A 17,801-nucleotide genomic window follows, 5' to 3' on the forward strand; every position below is an offset into this window, starting at 1 on the left:
CCTATAACGACCTCCCTCTCTGCATTAAGACCATCCAAAGTCAATCCAAAGTCACCCGAGTTTCTAAACAGTGCTCAGTGTACTTTTTTCTCCGGTTACTCTCTTCAGTCTTCCTGTGTTTCCTCTTGTACATGCCAAGATGATCTGTACTTTCGTATTCTAGAAATAATAGTATCAATTGATTGATCAAGCTGTGATTTCTACCTTCAGTGTTATCCAAAGGATCACAGTGTGCTCCCCCATATGACCTGTCCTCTGCTTGCAGCCCACCACCATCATACCCCCCCCCGCCCATTTGACGTCAAGGCCTAGGCTGTCTCCTAGTGTGAGAGAAATTAAGTGAATGAACAAAGAAAAAACACCAGGATCCTCTTTTCAAAGATCAGTCCAATTGGAGCTCTCATTGCACATAAGTCTTAGCCACCATCCTGTTGGAAGACAAGGTTGACTGTGGTTCTTGGTAGCCCGTACCGACAATTCTTGATCTACATGATCCTGTTGGTTGCTGTTATTAATTGCTCTGCGTGATCTTATTGCTCCCTTGTGTTTCTCAATCCTATGGTGAAAATGTTCTATTGGTTCAGGTTCTATTTTTTGCTACGTGAACCAGGCACGGCCTTTGCAGGTAAGAGCAGGGGGGATGGCGTTGACAGTCGACGACGAGGGAAACTTAAATAAAATAAAAAAATACTTACCTTACACTTGCCTCATCATCCGTGAGGCAGTGAGTGCAAGGTAAGTGTTTTTCTTTTTTTTAATGTAAGCTTCACTCCTCGTCGACTGTTGATCCCCTTCCCCACCCCGCCCCACCGCTGTTACCTGCACGGGCTGCCTAACGCGAACCTATTACTTCTGTGTCTGTTTTAGCCAATAAATCCACTCTCATTGGTGCCTAGGCTATAGTAATCAATAGTTCTCTATGCTGCCTGTCTACACAACCTTATTGGTTTCAGGGTTATCTCAGTTTGTTCATTTTCATTGGCTATGGGTCTAATGATCTGCAGGATCGTATATGTTCCTAGTCTTTCTTAATCTGTTCTTTCCCATTAGTTACTGGCCTTGTGATACCTCCATGGTGCTATGGATTTCTGATCATTCATGATATCGGTGGCATTAGAACGTTCATCTTCTCTTTGACATGTACAATCCTATAACTAGCAGGAAGAGGGTTAGGTATCAATTGAACAATTAATTACCTTTGAGCCTGAAGTTTACTCTCCACCCAGGGCAAACATTTTCTTTTTCCCATATAGAGAGAAATGTTGTAAATTGTGTTAGCAAGCTTGCCTAGCTGCCCATTCCATTCCAGATGAAAACCTTCTCAATTATTTGATATTCCCCCCCAATAATGTATCATCTGTAACTGCTGGAGAACAGAATGGCACATCTTCCCAGGTCCTGGCCTGAATTTGAAAGCACCTCTCTGCTGCACTGGGGACTGTGCCACCTTGTGTGTTGAACAAAGACACATGTAGGATCCTCACTATTGTAACATACATGGAAGAATCAGGTTCATATGTGTTCATGTGCTCTTCCTCATACCTTGTCTTGTTGAATCTGCTGAACGTCTAGATTTTTTGTAAATGCACGATGACTGTTTATCATAGCCAACCAATGTAAAGCAATACTAATGCACTAACTTATAGTGCTCAGAATCACCATATCTTATTGTAATATCTTTCCATCAAATGTTCCTGATTTTGCCTTCTGAAAACGTTTCAAGATCTGTGTCAGAAAGTAGGATACTACCCATCCACTTGTGCCTATCATCCACACCTGTATTGCTGTAAATCTTGCTATTGCATGTATTCCAACACCTAAACCGACTTTGTTTATGTTCAACACAAATCCTAAATGATCCATCAATTCACTTAGTCAACCACGCCTGGAACAGTGACTCTGTGGACTAATCCATCCACTGCAGGGATCTCTGTTTGTCCTGTTGGTCACATGTTTGAATCTTCAGATTCATCCAGCTTGCCACAATTCTGATATTGATGAAATTAGCATCACTGAACTGGGTGTCAATGTAGCCTTATAGCCCACCGTAGCAGGCTATACCAGCCATTATAGGCCCACTCCAGCATTTGTCGAGGGCCTTTAACAAGGGAGCAGGCCTTTAATGGCTGGTATAGCCTGCTACTGAGGGCTCTAAGGCTATTAGAACATTCCACCCCTAGAGGGCAGAATGTTCTAACTTGTAAAAGGAAGATCCCATGGAGCCTGAGGGGGTTGAAATACCCTCGGGTCCGAGAGGCCTTTGTTCACAGCAACAGCTGTGAAAAGCAAACAATGGGATGTTGATGCTCCAAGCTTCTACTGGCCAGGAGAAGCCAAGAGCACTCTATGGTCTTCAGTGGAGCCCTTAACATTCCAATGTTCTAATATACATTCACAATTTGTCAGTAGCCCCATAACGTCCCTTGGAGATGAAATAACAATAACCAATGCAGCTATGTTTTCTTACTAATGCTAAATGTGCCTAGGGTGTGTACCCATCTATGTTTGGAAACTTTCTTTCAAAACTTTGCTCTCCAGATCAGTAACTGATTATTAGTTTGGTAAGCCTAGAAGTGTACATTCATGTATCAATTGAAGGCGGTCTCCCTTTCTCATCATTTCAGTCTCCGGCACCTGTGTATTCCCTTTGTTTCATCAAAACCATGTGATTCCATTGAAAGCCTGTTTAAAAAATCCTATACATTTGTGTCTCTCTTTTGATTGGCAGTGCTCATTTTATACAGCTGTTGAGGGAACGTCCTTGTCTGTTTATTCTTTGAATCACAGATGTCTATTTTCTCCTCTTAATAAACATTATTATTTATTTATTTATTTATACAATTTCTAAAGCGCACTACCACCTAACAGGCATCTTGGCGCTAGTAACTCCGAGACCATATCAACACAGGAGGGGTCAATGCGCAGGCCTAGTTCTTAGGGAATAGCCAGGTTTTAAGGTTCTTTCTGAACGCGAGCAGCTCCTTGTTTTGCCGCAGTTCAAAATTCAATTGGCCTGAGTGTGGAGTTTCTTTGACAGACCTGGTGCATTGTTTTGTTAAGAAGTGCCAGCGCTTGACTGGAGCAGGACCGGACCCCACGCAACAAGCAACAGGCACCATAGTAAAGATTGTAATTGCAATTGCATTTATATAATACTTACTAACCCGGATGAGGCCTTAACATGTTTTATTGGTGAGTAGTACGCAACTCCGGAACCCAAAAAGTATTACTGGTGAATTAGTATAAGAAAATATGAAATTAATTTGAGCGGTGTACATGTTAGTCTGTTATTTGGATTGAAAAGGATAGTGGAGGGATAGAAAAGGGAAGGGTTTACAATTATATAGCTCTTGCTACCCCTGATGAGGTGTTGAAGCGCTTTGCGGCGAGTAGCACGATACTCCGTGGGGAAATTGCATTGAGGATGGCCCAGCATTTGATTCACCAAATAGGTCAAGTAGAGCTAGCATACTTTGATTTTTTGTTTTAATTAAGTCTGATTATGTTTTTTGAATGTATAAAGATTAAGAATAAAAAGTTGCATTTGTCATCTGGGTAGGCGAGGATGGAATAAACGGTTTCGGGTAAGTGTAGCAGAAGCCTGGATAAGTGGAATTAGATGTGAGAGTGTAATACAAGATTTAGAGAAGGAGGCTCTGAAAGGGTTCGGGAGGGAGGGCATAGACTGACTAGAACTGATAGCTCAGACCTTAGTGGACGAATGAGTGAATGAAAAAGGTGAATTGATCCAGCCACCCAAGAATCCCGAAAGAATGACTTAGTGGACGAATGAGTGAATGAAAAAGGTGAATTGATCCAGCCACCCCAGAATCCCGAAAGAATGACTTAGTGGACGAATGAGTGAATGAAAAAGGTGAATTGATCCAGCCACCCCAGAATCCCGAAAGAATGTACCTGAGATTTCTGAAAGCAAAAGGGCCAATGTACAGGCGTGAAAAAGCTCTTCAAACTCCTGAAACTAGAACAGACGAGAAGAGCTGTCAGGTCCACACTTTTCCATCTTAACCTTCTGCCCTTCACAGATGTCTATTTTTATTTTTTAATATACATGTTAAGATTTTAATTGGCCTGAAAGCAGAGTGCCTTTGACAGACCAAAGGTGCACTCTAAAATTATGGCTGCTATTAGGTGTTAATGTGGTAACTGTCAGTGCCCTATTATTTTACTTGTAGTGGTAAGAAGGCTGCAAGTTCTGTGAGTCAACTCGTGCTGGTCTAAGTTATACCTGCTGACTCCTATGTATTGTCTGTCATCTACAACTGGTGCACTTGAGCCTGTATTAACTAAACCGTGGCAAACTCTATTCACCCGAATTTGAGGAGGATTTACATTTGTTGGTCCCTCAAACTCTTCGAGAACTTTACCTCACAGTTCTACAAGGTCAAAACATGTGAGAAAAACATCACACAACACTGCAGTGTGACATTTTTAGGTCTGGTTTTAGTCAAGACCTTTTAGTTTTAATACATTTATATTTATTAATAGTGTACTTATAGGTGCTCCCAGTCAGCTCTCTTCATTCATTAGTCTGTTAGTTTGTCTTGCACATTTTGTATCTCACACCACAGTAGACGTTACGATGCACATGGTCAGCGGACTTCAGTTGCTGGCTTACCTCTGTGAGTGTCGGCATTCTACTCTTACATAATGTGAATATAAGCAGAAGTAATCCTCTTGCATAAGATTATATTGTAGAATTTGTATAGTACTTACCATCCTACCCTACCGTAAGAGTTTTTAAAAAAAAATCAGATATAAGTAAAGCCAAACGTTGGCAGCCAATTCCAGACTGATTTGCTTAGACAATGCTTGTTTGTTCTGAAAACAATGCCAGAGGGGAAAAGGCTGCCACAAGCCATTAGAAATGTTATAAACAGCTACATTATCTACAATACTGACCAGGTCACTTCCACTCACTCTTCTGCTTGAATGACCTTGCTGTAGTCTTTTTACTGTGTCCATGGTAAACACACTACAATTTGCTGCTTTTAAAATATGATTATAGCATTCCACAGTAACCTGCTTACTAAGGCATAGTGATGAAATAATGATATTCATGGGAATGTGCAGCAGTAATTAGGCAAGGTCAGATAGACATACCCTTTTAATATCTTTAAAACATCTTTAAATGCTTTAAATACCATGCGCCCTGGGCTGCTGCTGCACACCACCCTGCTACGTTACAGACCATTTACTATATCTACAGTAAACAGACTAGGAAGGCGGGACATCGGGCATGCAAGTAAATAATTTCAAAGTTGCGCGTTCCAGACATCAAAAGCAGACTGGTTGTGAAAGACACATTGTGGCCTCCCGAGAACATACAGGGGCTTTTAGCTTGGGCATTGCATACCATTGATTGGCTTTACTGTCACTCCTACTTGCTTTCTTTCTATTGGGTGGCTTTCCTTTTTCCCAGCCTGTCCATCTTGTGTTTATTCCTTACAAGGATCATAGCTTCTTTACCATCTCTTTGATTGGCTGAATTCAATTCTTTCTCTGCTTGCTTTTAGGGAACTACTTTTTTCTTTTTGTTTAGGCACTCCATGAGAATGCATGTGTTTTCTAGCTTATCTCTCTTGTGTGCTTTTCTTCCCGTTGACTCTCTGCTCACAAGCTTATCTTCCCCACCTGAACTTGTGTTACTCTCTCTCGCTTGTGTGCTTCTGACTCCTGGGCTCCATGTTGCTTTCTTTTGCTCGTATGCTGTCCCGCTTGTTGCTTTTCCAACCACCCATCGTGTTGCTTCTCGCCAACCTGCGGTGTTGCTTCACCCGCCTGGCTTCCCAATCTATGTGATTTGTGACTGTGCTCTGACTTTCTGTAAAAAGCAAAGATTAATCAATTTTAGGGGCTTCTTAGATCAGGAAGTTTGCTGGATCAGGCTGTTTATGGTACATAGTGCAAAATGTATTTTTGCTAAGTGTCAGCCTATCTCGCCCAAGGGGGAAAGAGGCTCAAAACGATTAGCCGTTACAATCCTGAATCTGGGCATACATCAATCGGCCTTACTTCAGGCGTGTTACTACTACATTTAACAGGCTTCAGATGGTTGTAAAATAAAGATAAGGACACATGTTTGATCCTAGGGGACCGACCAGACCCAGGTTGGCTTGGCCAGCCGAATCATCCAACACCCTTGGTTAATTGAAATTTACAATAACACATTCACCCTTGAAACACTTGGGCGAGGGCACACACACTCAACTCTTTGTACCAGGAGAATATCCTTATGGACATGAAGGTTAGCATTAAAGCTAGCATTACTACTAAACCAGTGAGTAACCTTATTCCTGAGCTGCTCCAGAGTCTTAGGTGATCCAGAGGCTAAAGCAGGAACATCAGGTAAAATTACAACATATGCACCGGAGGCAGGGGGTAGAGGCACAGTTTGGAGCTCATTTTCCCGGGCTCTAAGCTCACTCACAGGTGCATCGTGAACACTACCTCTCCTACACACCCATTGTCTCCTCCAGCCAGGAAGTTTTGCCCTACTCCATTGTTAACCCTGTTCAATGGACTCTCCCACTGGTGTGGCAGATTTTTGAATATGGGGGCTGGGCCCAACAGTGGAACCACCAGCTACAGGCTCCCGGGCAGCCACATGGGCTGACCAGACAGAGGGATCACTTTCGATCTCAATCAGTTACTCCAAATGGTGTCCAATTTCCTTGAGTCAGGCATTGCGGGCGTGCCACACATTGGGGAAGGAACAGGCGCTTTGTAGCGCTGGGGCTTCACGAGCCCTCCTCAGCCCATCCTGCTTGGTAGTGGCAGCTAGGAAGCGCAGTCCCAACAGACATAACTTACTTTCTCAATTAATCCTACTAAAAGACACATAGAATACCATTGCCACAGACTTAAAATGCAATCCCATGGAGCCAGGGGTCTATTAAATGTAGGGGTTAGTAAAGGGTCGTATGATGTGGCTTTTATGTTACTAGTAGGTTAAATTACGGGCTTTTAACTCCCACTGACTGAGTTATGGATCCTCATCTAACAAACAACTTGTGAGATTTATGCACTTGTACAGTATACTTATATATGCAAACAAAACAAGTGATGGACCGAATGTGGATCAATGTCACACATTCATCCCAGTCCAAAGATCTGGGCCCAAATCCATCGTTTTTTTGCACTCCACACCACCCTGGGTTAGACAATGGCGATATGCAAATCAGCTCTGACCCTGTGCCCCATGGGAACAGTCCAGTCCGAACTACAAAAGCCATGTCCTTCCCAGAACGGAATCAAGCATCCGAGGACCGGACCGGTTTCGAGGTAACACCTCTCATCAGCCCGGCTAGCTTGACTCCAGTGGTGTGGAGTGCCTGGGACCCACGTCTGGGCATCCCCAGCGCACTAATGGCGGCAATTGCAAACAAAACAAGTGATGGACCGAATGTGGATCAATGTCACACATTCATCCCAGTCCAAAGATCTGGGCCCAAATCCATCGTTTTTTTGCACTCCACACCACCCTGGGTTAGACAATGGCGATATGCAAATCAGCTCTGACCCTGTGCCCCATGGGAACAGTCCAGTCCGAACTACAAAAGCCATGTCCTTCCCAGAACGGAATCAAGCATCCGAGGACCGGACCGGTTTCGAGGTAACACCTCTCATCAGCCCGGCTAGCTTGACTCCAGTGGTGTGGAGTGCCTGGGACCCACGTCTGGGCATCCCCAGCGCACTTATGGCGGCAATTGCAAACAAAACAAGTGATGGACCGAATGTGGATCAATGTCACACATTCATCCCAGTCCAAAGATCTGGGCCCAAATCCATCGTTTTTTTGCACTCCACACCACCCTGGGTTAGACAATGGCGATATGCAAATCAGCTCTGACCCTGTGCCCCATGGGAACAGTCCAGTCCGAACTACAAAAGCCATGTCCTTCCCAGAACGGAATCAAGCATCCGAGGACCGGACCGGTTTCGAGGTAACACCTCTCATCAGCCCGGCTAGCTTGACTCCAGTGGTGTGGAGTGCCTGGGACCCACGTCTGGGCATCCCCAGCGCACTTATGGCGGCAATTGCAAACAAAACAAGTGATGGACCGAATGTGGATCAATGTCACACATTCATCCCAGTCCAAAGATCTGGGCCCAAATCCATCGTTTTTTTGCACTCCACACCACCCTGGGTTAGACAATGGCGATATGCAAATCAGCTCTGACCCTGTGCCCCATGGGAACAGTCCAGTCCGAACTACAAAAGCCATGTCCTTCCCAGAACGGAATCAAGCATCCGAGGACCGGACCGGTTTCGAGGTAACACCTCATCAGCCCGGCTAGCTTGACTCCAGTGGTGTGGAGTGCCTGGGACCCACGTCTGGGCATCCCCAGCGCACTTATGGCGGCAATTGCAAACAAAACAAGTGATGGACCGAATGTGGATCAATGTCACACATTCATCCCAGTCCAAAGATCTGGGCCCAAATCCATCGTTTTTTTGCACTCCACACCACCCTGGGTTAGACAATGGCGATATGCAAATCAGCTCTGACCCTGTGCCCCATGGGAACAGTCCAGTCCGAACTACAAAAGCCATGTCCTTCCCAGAACGGAATCAAGCATCCGAGGACCGGACCGGTTTCGAGGTAACACCTCTCATCAGCCCGGCTAGCTTGACTCCAGTGGTGTGGAGTGCCTGGGACCCACGTCTGGGCATCCCCAGCGCACTATTGGCGGCAATTGCAAACAAAACAAGTGATGGACCGAATGTGGATCAATGTCACACATTCATCCCAGTCCAAAGATCTGGGCCCAAATCCATCGTTTTTTTGCACTCCACACCACCCTGGGTTAGACAATGGCGATATGCAAATCAGCTCTGACCCTGTGCCCCATGGGAACAGTCCAGTCCGAACTACAAAAGCCATGTCCTTCCCAGAACGGAATCAAGCATCCGAGGACCGGACCGGTTTCGAGGTAACACCTCTCATCAGCCCGGCTAGCTTGACTCCAGTGGTGTGGAGTGCCTGGGACCTACTTATATATGCAGCCAGAATAATGCCTCATGGAAGCGAATATATACAGGCAAGTGTATGTGTATACCCACGCGTATCTATACACACAAAACCCGTAGAAGGATTAGCCACTTGGTTACTTGGTATATTTAACCCCTTCGCTGCAGCGGCTATTCCGCCGCAGCGCTAAGGGGGTGGGGCGGCCGCGCGGCGGCTCCATACTAGTGACGGAACCGCTCCGTCAAGGCTCGCGGGTGAGCTGTGCTTGTGACGGAACGGTTCCGTCACAAACCCGCCCGCCCATTAAAGCGTCAGCGCAGGCGCGGAATTCGCGCCGCGCAGGCGCGGCGAGCGGGCCGTGACGGAACCGTTCCGTCACAAGCACAGCTCACCCGTGGCTTGTGACGGAGCGGTTCCATCACAATCATGCAACAGGTTAAAATACATGTTTATAAAGTAAACTTTTACAAATAAGACAACTCAATACTGCTAATCTGTGCAATACACACATATTGGACAGAATCTTTAGTCAGCACACACCCAAGCACTACCGTAGAATAAAATGCCTCTTTAGCCATATGTTAAATGCCTATGTATTATCAAATAACTTAACTGACCAAAGTAGCAAGCCGAACCCCATTTTATCATCACCAGCTGATCTACAAACTTTACACCACTCACAAGATAAATGATTTTGATAATTTAGGTGCAGGACTTACTCTCTCCCACACCACGTGCAGGCAAAATGTGAACCTGGGAGGCATGTGCACAATCTTACACCCATCTGCACTATTTATGTAGTTCACATGCTAAGTGTGGGCCACACAAAACATGGAAGAAGAATCCTTTACATCCGGGGCCCTCACATATGGAACTAACTACACACAGCCTTAAGAGGTCAACCAAACTATCACCACACAACATTCTGAACAAAACCAATTTGCGCCACCAAACGTCACCTCTTAACCACTCAAACACACAGCCAATTAATTCTCCTTGTTGATGCACCAGTATGAGGTTCATGTATAGTAGTTCAGTGGATGTAACATAACCCAGTTGTTATATATATATATATAGTAGTTCAATGGATGTAACTTAACCCAGTTGTTGAGCCCCACTGCCCAGCTTGGCGAGTTTTTTGCACATCCACTAAAGTATGATGAATTCCCTCTCGTAAAGCTGCGAGGCCAACAACCCTCTGAAATAGTATGACTTGGTCTGCTCTGAAATATGAAAGGACCACATGCCCTTAAGTGCAGCATAAATCCAAAAACGAAACTTCCCTTTAATTTCGTCCTGAAAATAATCGAATCAAGGGCAATAGGTCTGACATAGCCAAGCTGGTTGAATTGTTTTACTTTTTTACTTCTTTTCAAATTACAAACACATGCTAAAAAACAAAACAAAACAAAGCCATTGGTCACATGTTGTTCATTTTTGTAAAAAATAATAATCAATGCATTCTATTTTAATAGTACAGTATATGTGCTTCCTAGCTGGCAGGTTAATCTGGAACGAATATAAAAATTATTTTTAAGTATTTAATGCCTTTCACAGCAAAATAAGAATGTTATTGGTGCAAGCAATAGGAAGTGTTGGCTTTAAATTACAGTACACTGAAGGCATAGTTTAAACATAATTACAGGAAAAGGTAAAATAAGGATAAAGAAAGGTAAGAAAAACAGCATTGCCAAAGTAAAGTATTGTCAGACCAGCCCTGGTACCTTAAGTGCATTTCATTTTATGCGGATGTTTACATGGGATGACCTAAAGCATCTTCATATCTCCTGCAAACACACACACTTGATAAACTAATCTATGGTGTGTACTTCAATCCATTATGCAGCTATATCTTAATACGTTCAACAAGTCCCTGACCCCTATGTAATCACTCCAGGATTTCGCTATATAGCGAGTTGCAATTTTTTTTTTAAATCACTTAGCTAGCACTTTTGTAAAAAGTCCGCACTTTTACCAAAACTGCCTGGGAAATGCGACCCCCTCATTTTTTGGCCCAGCACGGAACCCTGGGCCGAATAAAAGAAGGGCATCAAGCAGGTGACGTGTTTATTTATGTCCTCCTCCTCAGCTTCTTGTGTGTCGTGCTCCCTGGAGAGCCACCTTGCGGCCTGGGCCGGTAGCGCCAGTCTGCAGCCTCCTGACTGGCCCTGGAGTGGGGTAACTGCACCGAGGACTGAGATCAGACAGGTTTTCTCTCGGCGCAGCCTCCCTGTTTGATGCATCAGCATCTGGCTTCCAGACAGCCTCCCCAGCACCCCCCATCCGGGGTGGGGGTGGGGGGGTGGGGGGGGGGGGGGGGGTTGGAGTTACAACACTTGAAAATCAAGCCTCGCACCCTTGGGGCTTGTGATTGGCCAAACATATATCGTTTTGTAAAACTCAGGCCTGAGTTACAAGAGGCGGGCGTGGAGGGGGTACAAATACAATATAAAAAAACAGAGTTCACTATGTGTAGGGGAGGGTGTCAAAAATATATTTTAAAAAATCAAGTCCACTGCAAATGTGGGAGGCGGCAGGGATGATGGAGGGAAAACAGTTGTTTAAAATCAGCCAACCCCCCCCCCCCCCCCCCCCCCCTGTAGCATGGGTCACACTTCAGGCGTTTTGGGATGCATATTTTCTATTTTCGTGCTGCAAAATGTGTAACTCTATACTGCGATATCCTGCCATAGGCCACGTACTAAACCAAAGCATGTGCCCACCCACACCCACTCTTCTTTAAATCGCCAAGGACGAAGTAAGATAGATACGTGCCCAGCAGCAAAACCCTGTTTCTGAACCCACAACCTGTATGCCGATATATGCCCACCAAATGCCTGACCATAGAGGCAGGCAGTCTAGGGCTTATCCACCTCCAAAGCACACCACATTAGTTCTCAGAGCCACGTCATCCACGCCCCAGCACAGAGCTGTCCAGCACCGCCCACTAAAATAACCTGCTTAAGTATTCTGCCACTTGGGTAATGGCACTGATCAGCATTTGGGCAAATAGGTTGTCCTGATGGCGTTGCCCACAAGGATGGATCTCAGAAATCGGGTGCAATACATCCTACTGAGGGACGGGCAAAAGAGAATGCCAAGGAATCCATTCATTCAGCTTTTGGGGACAATTTTTCATCTAATCCGTCTTTGCATCATACCCACCGCGTAACGCACAATATATATCCACCCACAATACGAAAACGTACAGCCACTCCACTCACATCGCAAGAACGTTTGTAGAAAGCCCACTGAATTACAGTATCTACTCACTAAAATATAAAACAACCCAAAATACGACTGCAAAGTACTATGGAAACACAAACACATGTTTCACACCTAACCACTAAAATACAACATACACCCAAACTGTGAATCGTGTCTATCGACTCGCCCGCCGAAATAGGACGCGTCCTCACAATGCAAAATACACATTTTTTCACAACTAAACAACGAAACGTACTCAGTATTGACTAAAGTTAAACCAAGGGATTACGCATAAAATGTACCCAGCTCTGCCAAGTAAAATCAACAAAAAGATCAAAGACATGCAGCAAAGAAACCTGGGAATAAAATGCGCAATAATCCCTGTTCTTAGACCACAAATTCATTTAGGACTAAAACACAACAGACTAACGTGATAAATACACCGGAATAAATACACATTATTGGCGAAAGTGCAACTGGTGATAACACATAGTGAAACAAGCACAAAAAAACACAAGGAATAGATGTCTGGTGTGTGTAATGTCTGCTTTTGTGGGGGATGAGAGTTCTATGATGGGTGCTGGTAAAGGGCTATTGGAGTACACTTCTGCTGGTGGTGTGCTGCCGCCGAGGTCGCCTGGCACTGTTGCTGGCAAACGTTGTGGAACAGGCAGAGAAATATTCTGGAATGACATGGGCACTAAAAGTAGTGGGCAAAAGGCTAGCAGGGGTAGGACTTATGTGGTAGATGTGGCAGAGTTCGACACTGGCGGATTCCCAATGGAGGTTTGGTTCTGATTGATGTAGTGTGGTTGCCTCTACTGCTGTATTAACACTCAGTGTCAGCCGCAGTGGTTGTGCGGGTTATAATAAGGGTAACAGTGAAAGCAGTGATTGATTGTAGATATAATGGCTACTCAAAAGCCTGCACTGATCATGACGATGCTGCCGGACATTAGAGCAGTGAATGACCTCTAAAAGCATAAGTGAGTGGGACCCACAACAGGTGGTGTTGCAAGAAAGTATATGCTCAGTTTGAAATCCAGTGCAGGAATCTGCTGTATGAGCAGGTCACGTTTGGAAAACTGATGGCAAGAAGAGCATCGGTGATATTTTTTTGTTTGTGTAATGGCAAATATAAGTAATGACAGGATGATGGAGGCGTGGGCCACGAAGCACCAGCTGGGCATACTGGCAGTGATAACAGAACATCCTCTTGAGTAGTAAGTGCAACGCATTATTGGGGACACCACAGGTGGGTATTATGGGTGGCAGCTGCAAAATTTTAGGAGTGGCTTGTGTAGGGAGGATTATGTTGGGGCATGGTTGGCAAAATATTTATTTGTATTGATTTCCACACACACCTTAGGGTATGTGAGAATTGAAAATGCAGTAATAGGCACGCCAAGTAAATCTTGTTTGTTGTGGGGGGTTAGGCTGATACTCGCGGTGCTGATGTTTGTGCACGAGTCCTAGCACAGATACAGTAGTAGGTTTGTGGGTAACATCGCTGCCATAAGGACAGTTGGTGATCTGAAGAGGGTACTCGGAGTGGGCATAGGAAGTGTGTGTGTTTTATGAGGTATTTGATGCAAAGGCAGAAACACTGCACATACCGAGGGACACTACGGATGATACATCATTGTAACTCTGCAAGTTAAGCACCTGCTAGATAGGCACTGTTGCCTATCACGAGTGACAATGGCAAGCGCTGTTGCCTATCACGAGTGACAATGGCAGGCGCTGTTGCCTATCACGAGTGACAATGGGAGGTGCTGTTGCCTATTATGAGTGACAATGGTAGGTGTTATTGCCTATCATGAGTGACAATGGCAGGTGTTGTTGCCTATCATGAGTGACAATGGCAGTTGTTGTTGCCTATCATGAGTGACGATGGCAGGTGTTGTTGCCTATCATGAGCGACAATGGAAGGTGTTTTTGTCTATCATGAGCGACAATGGAAGGTGCTGTTGCCTATCATGAGTGACAATGGCAGGTGTTGTTGCCTATCATGAGTGACAATGGCAGGTGTTGTTGCCTATCATGAGTGACAATGGCAGGTGTTGTTGCCTATCATGAGTGACAATGGCAGGTGTTGTTGCCTATCATGAGCGACAATGGAAGGTGTTGTTGCCTATCATGAGCGACAATGGAAGGTGCTGTTGCCTATCATGAGTGACAATGGCAGGTGCTGTTGCCCATCATGAGTTCTAGCGGTGACCATGGATTGGTACCCAGTTGATGAATGGGATGGAATATATCGCCACTGGGTTGTCAATCATACTCATTGCTCTGTGTGGAGAGGATATGGACATCAGCGCAGGCCTGGGTGGGGGTGATTTTGGTGATGGCAGTGAAATGGTCGGTTTTTCAGAGAAGACGAGACCACTGAAAACATTGCTCTTGTGGCATGAACATTATGCCATTACAGCTGATTATGGCGGCCCTGACATTGGAGCTTAGGTCGGTGGGATTGTGCATGAGCCTATCAGAGGTGAGGTCACTGTCACCAGCAGAGCAGTTGATGGCGACCTGGCATGAATGATGGAGAAGGCCTCAGTTCCATCGGGATGCCAATGCTGCCAATGCTGCCAGTGCTGACGGTGGTAGTGACGTCGGTAACCCTGGCCAATGATCAAAGTGCCCGCGGTGGCTGGGGCACTGGGTGAAGAAAGCAGAGCCTCAGCTGGCATGATGGTGGCAGCGATGCCTGCTGGTGGGAGTATCAGCAGCACTGGCAGACATGCTGGACATTTTATGCAGGAGTAATGGCAGTCGGCACGGAACTGGCAGTGGGCACGGAACTGGCAGTGGGCACGCAACTGGCAGTGAGACCCTTTTCAGTGGGATGTGTTCCTGATGCTTTTGGTACCCAGGACGGCACTGCAGGTGTTAACACGGATGGCAAAGACACATGAATGATGCTGGAGGGAGCGGTGGTAACACCTGAGGGTGGTGGCAGTTATGACAGTGACTGCTGGGAGCACTGGCAGTGAAGCTGGTGGCAGCCATGCAGACCACCCCGGCACTGCTGCTGGTGCTGCTACCACGGGTGCTTGCCCCAACAGTGTTGATCCTGGTAGCACTGTTAATGGTATAGCTAATACTGCTGGCAGAGATGCTAGGGTATTGGAGGTACTGATGGAGGCAGCACTGCTGGTGATGTAGGCAGTAAGGCTGGCGGTAGGGATGCTGGTGGCGCTGACAACGATGCCGCTGATGGTAAATGTGATAAGGACAGTGGTACTGGCAGTGAAGCTTGCATGCTGGTGGCAGTGGTACCCATACTACCCCTGAGAGGTATCTGAAGGGCAGTGGCACTGGCAGTGAGACTTGCATGCTGGTGGCAGTTGTATCGATAATACTGCTGAGAGGTATCTGAAGGGCAGTGGTACTGCTAGTGAGGCTGTGGAATAAATACTGATAATACTGCTGAGAGGTAGCTGGAGGGCAGTGGTACTGCTAGTGAGGCTGTGGAATAAATACTGATAATACTGTTGAGAGGTAGCTGGAGGGCAGTGGTACTGCTAGTGAGGCTGTGGAATAAATACTGATAATAATGCTGAGAGGTAGCTGGAGGGCAGTGGTACTGCTAGTGAGGCTGTGGAATAAATACTGATAATACTGCTGAGAGGTAGCTGGAGGGTAGTGGTACTGCTAGTGAGGCTGTGGAATAAATACTGATAATACTGCTGAGAGGTAGCTGAAGTGTGGTGGTACTGGCAGTGAGGCTTGCATGCTAGTGGCAGTGGCACCGATAATACTGCTGAGAGGTATCTGAAGGGCAGTGGTACTGGCAGCGATGCTGTGGAATACATTCGGATAATACTGCTGGGAGGTATCTGGGGGGCAGTGCTACTGGCAGCGAGGCTTTCGGCAGCGACAGTACCAGTGAGGCTTGCATGTCGGTGGATGTAGCACTGCTGAGAGATCATAAGTGCTGATGCACTGGCGGTTACGCTTTCGGCAGCGAGAGCTGCACCACTGAGGCTTGCACGCTGGTGTCAGCGGCACAGAAAATACTCCCGAGAGTACTGTCCTGAATGCAAGCATGCTGGCACCGGTAATGCTGCTGAGAGAGATGCCCGGAGTAGTGTTACTGGCAGTGACGGAGTTGGCAGCGACAGTAGTCGAAGGGAAGCATGCACTGCTCGGCAGTGGTACTTCTGAGAGAGAGCCTTAGGGCAGTGGTAAAGGCAGTGACGTGTTTGGCAGTGGTAGTAATAGCAGAGGTGCGTGCATGCTGGTGCAGGTGGCAGTCGCACTGCTGAGGGAGATGGCAAGGGCAGCGGTGCTGTCAGTGAGGCGTGCATGCTGGGGGCAGTAGCAGTAGCAGTACCGATAATACTTCGGTGAGACATAGTAAATACAGAGGTACTGGAGATGACGCCGTTGGTACCGATAGTAGTAGTAGCGATGCTTGCATAGCAGTTGTACTGCTGGGAGTGATCGTAAGTGCAGTGGTACGGGCAGTGACGCTTTTGGCAGCCACAGGAGTAGCAGCCATGCTTGCATGCTGCTGGCAGCAGTACTGCTGAGAAAGATCGTAAGGACAGTGGTACTGGCAGTGACACTTTTGACAGCGAAGTCGCGGTGGCAGCAGTACAGCTGAGATGGATCGTAATTACAATGGTACTGGCATGGACTCTTGACAGCGTTATAGTAGTCGCGGTGGCAGCGGTACTGCTGAGGAAGATCATAAGGACAGCAGTACGGGCAGTGACGCTTTTGGCAGCAAGGGTAGCGGGAGCGACGCTTGCAGCGCTGGCGGCGATGCTGCTGGCAGTGATGGGGATGACTCCGGTGCCAGTAATGACACTGACATCCAGTGAGACTGGCAAAGGGTGGGGGTGAGGCGGGGGGAGGTACTCACGTGGGCTGCTGTGGGAAAATGAAGCCCTCGGCCCCCAGCGCGCACAGGGACAGCAGCAGGACCATGGCCGGCAGCGAATAAGTGCAGGAAGAGACGCGGCTCGGAGACCCCGGCAACGCCATCTTTCCAAAAACAGGCTGAGCAGGAGGAGTGCGCCGCTGGGGTAGCGGGGAGAGAGCTGTCACCAGGGGGACGGCGCTCTGGGCCGTGGCGCTGGTGCCTGGAAGCCTGCCTGGGATGCGGTGAGCGCCGGGGATACTCCTGGCTCCGCTGCTCCAGCCGCACTGAGCTTAGCTCAGCCCATAATTCTGCTCTCGTTGCCGCCAGGCCCCGCCCCCTTTGACGCCCCTCCCCCTGCCGCCAGCCTCCAATGCCCGGCCTGGCTCCGGCTGGAGTGCCCGCGCCGACCCGGGAGCCCTCTGAAGCCGCGCAGAGCGCACCTCGGGCACGCGGAATCTCCGCGCATCGACTGAGGAGGGAGCAGATGCGCCCCACCAGGAGTCCTTTCTCTCTTCTCGCCACTGGGCAATGCAGCGAGAGGACATTCTCCTGTGAGGGATGAGTGGCTCTCGAAGTACAAGAGACCCCTGTGACTGTTGTGGGCAGCGGCCTAACGCAGGCCCCTGCAGCCGGAGTGCCATTACGGGGCCCCCAACTCTTGAAGCACTCCCAAACCATCAGAGGTTCTCCATTCAGCCCAAGGCCACTGCATTTCTGTGAGACCTGGG

At 47.1% G+C, this 17,801-nt stretch overlaps 1 protein-coding gene across 1 annotated transcript in view; it reads right to left on the reverse strand.

The window, feature by feature from the left end:
- Positions 1-17,333, reverse strand: part of LOC147692612 (voltage-dependent calcium channel subunit alpha-2/delta-2-like) — a 1,295,379-nt gene extending 1,278,046 nt beyond the window's left edge. Inside the window, exon 1 of the mRNA XM_086939541.1 lies at positions 17,074-17,333. Coding sequence (XP_086795667.1) covers positions 17,074-17,195 — 122 coding nt within the window. The 5' untranslated portion in view covers positions 17,196-17,333. The remainder of the gene's footprint in view (positions 1-17,073) is intronic.
- Between the last annotated feature and the right edge of the window lie 468 nt (positions 17,334-17,801).

The sequence above is a fragment of the Lissotriton vulgaris genome, chromosome 9 (assembly GCF_964263255.1).
Source record: "Lissotriton vulgaris chromosome 9, aLisVul1.2, whole genome shotgun sequence".
Lineage (NCBI taxonomy): Eukaryota > Metazoa > Chordata > Amphibia > Caudata > Salamandridae > Lissotriton > Lissotriton vulgaris.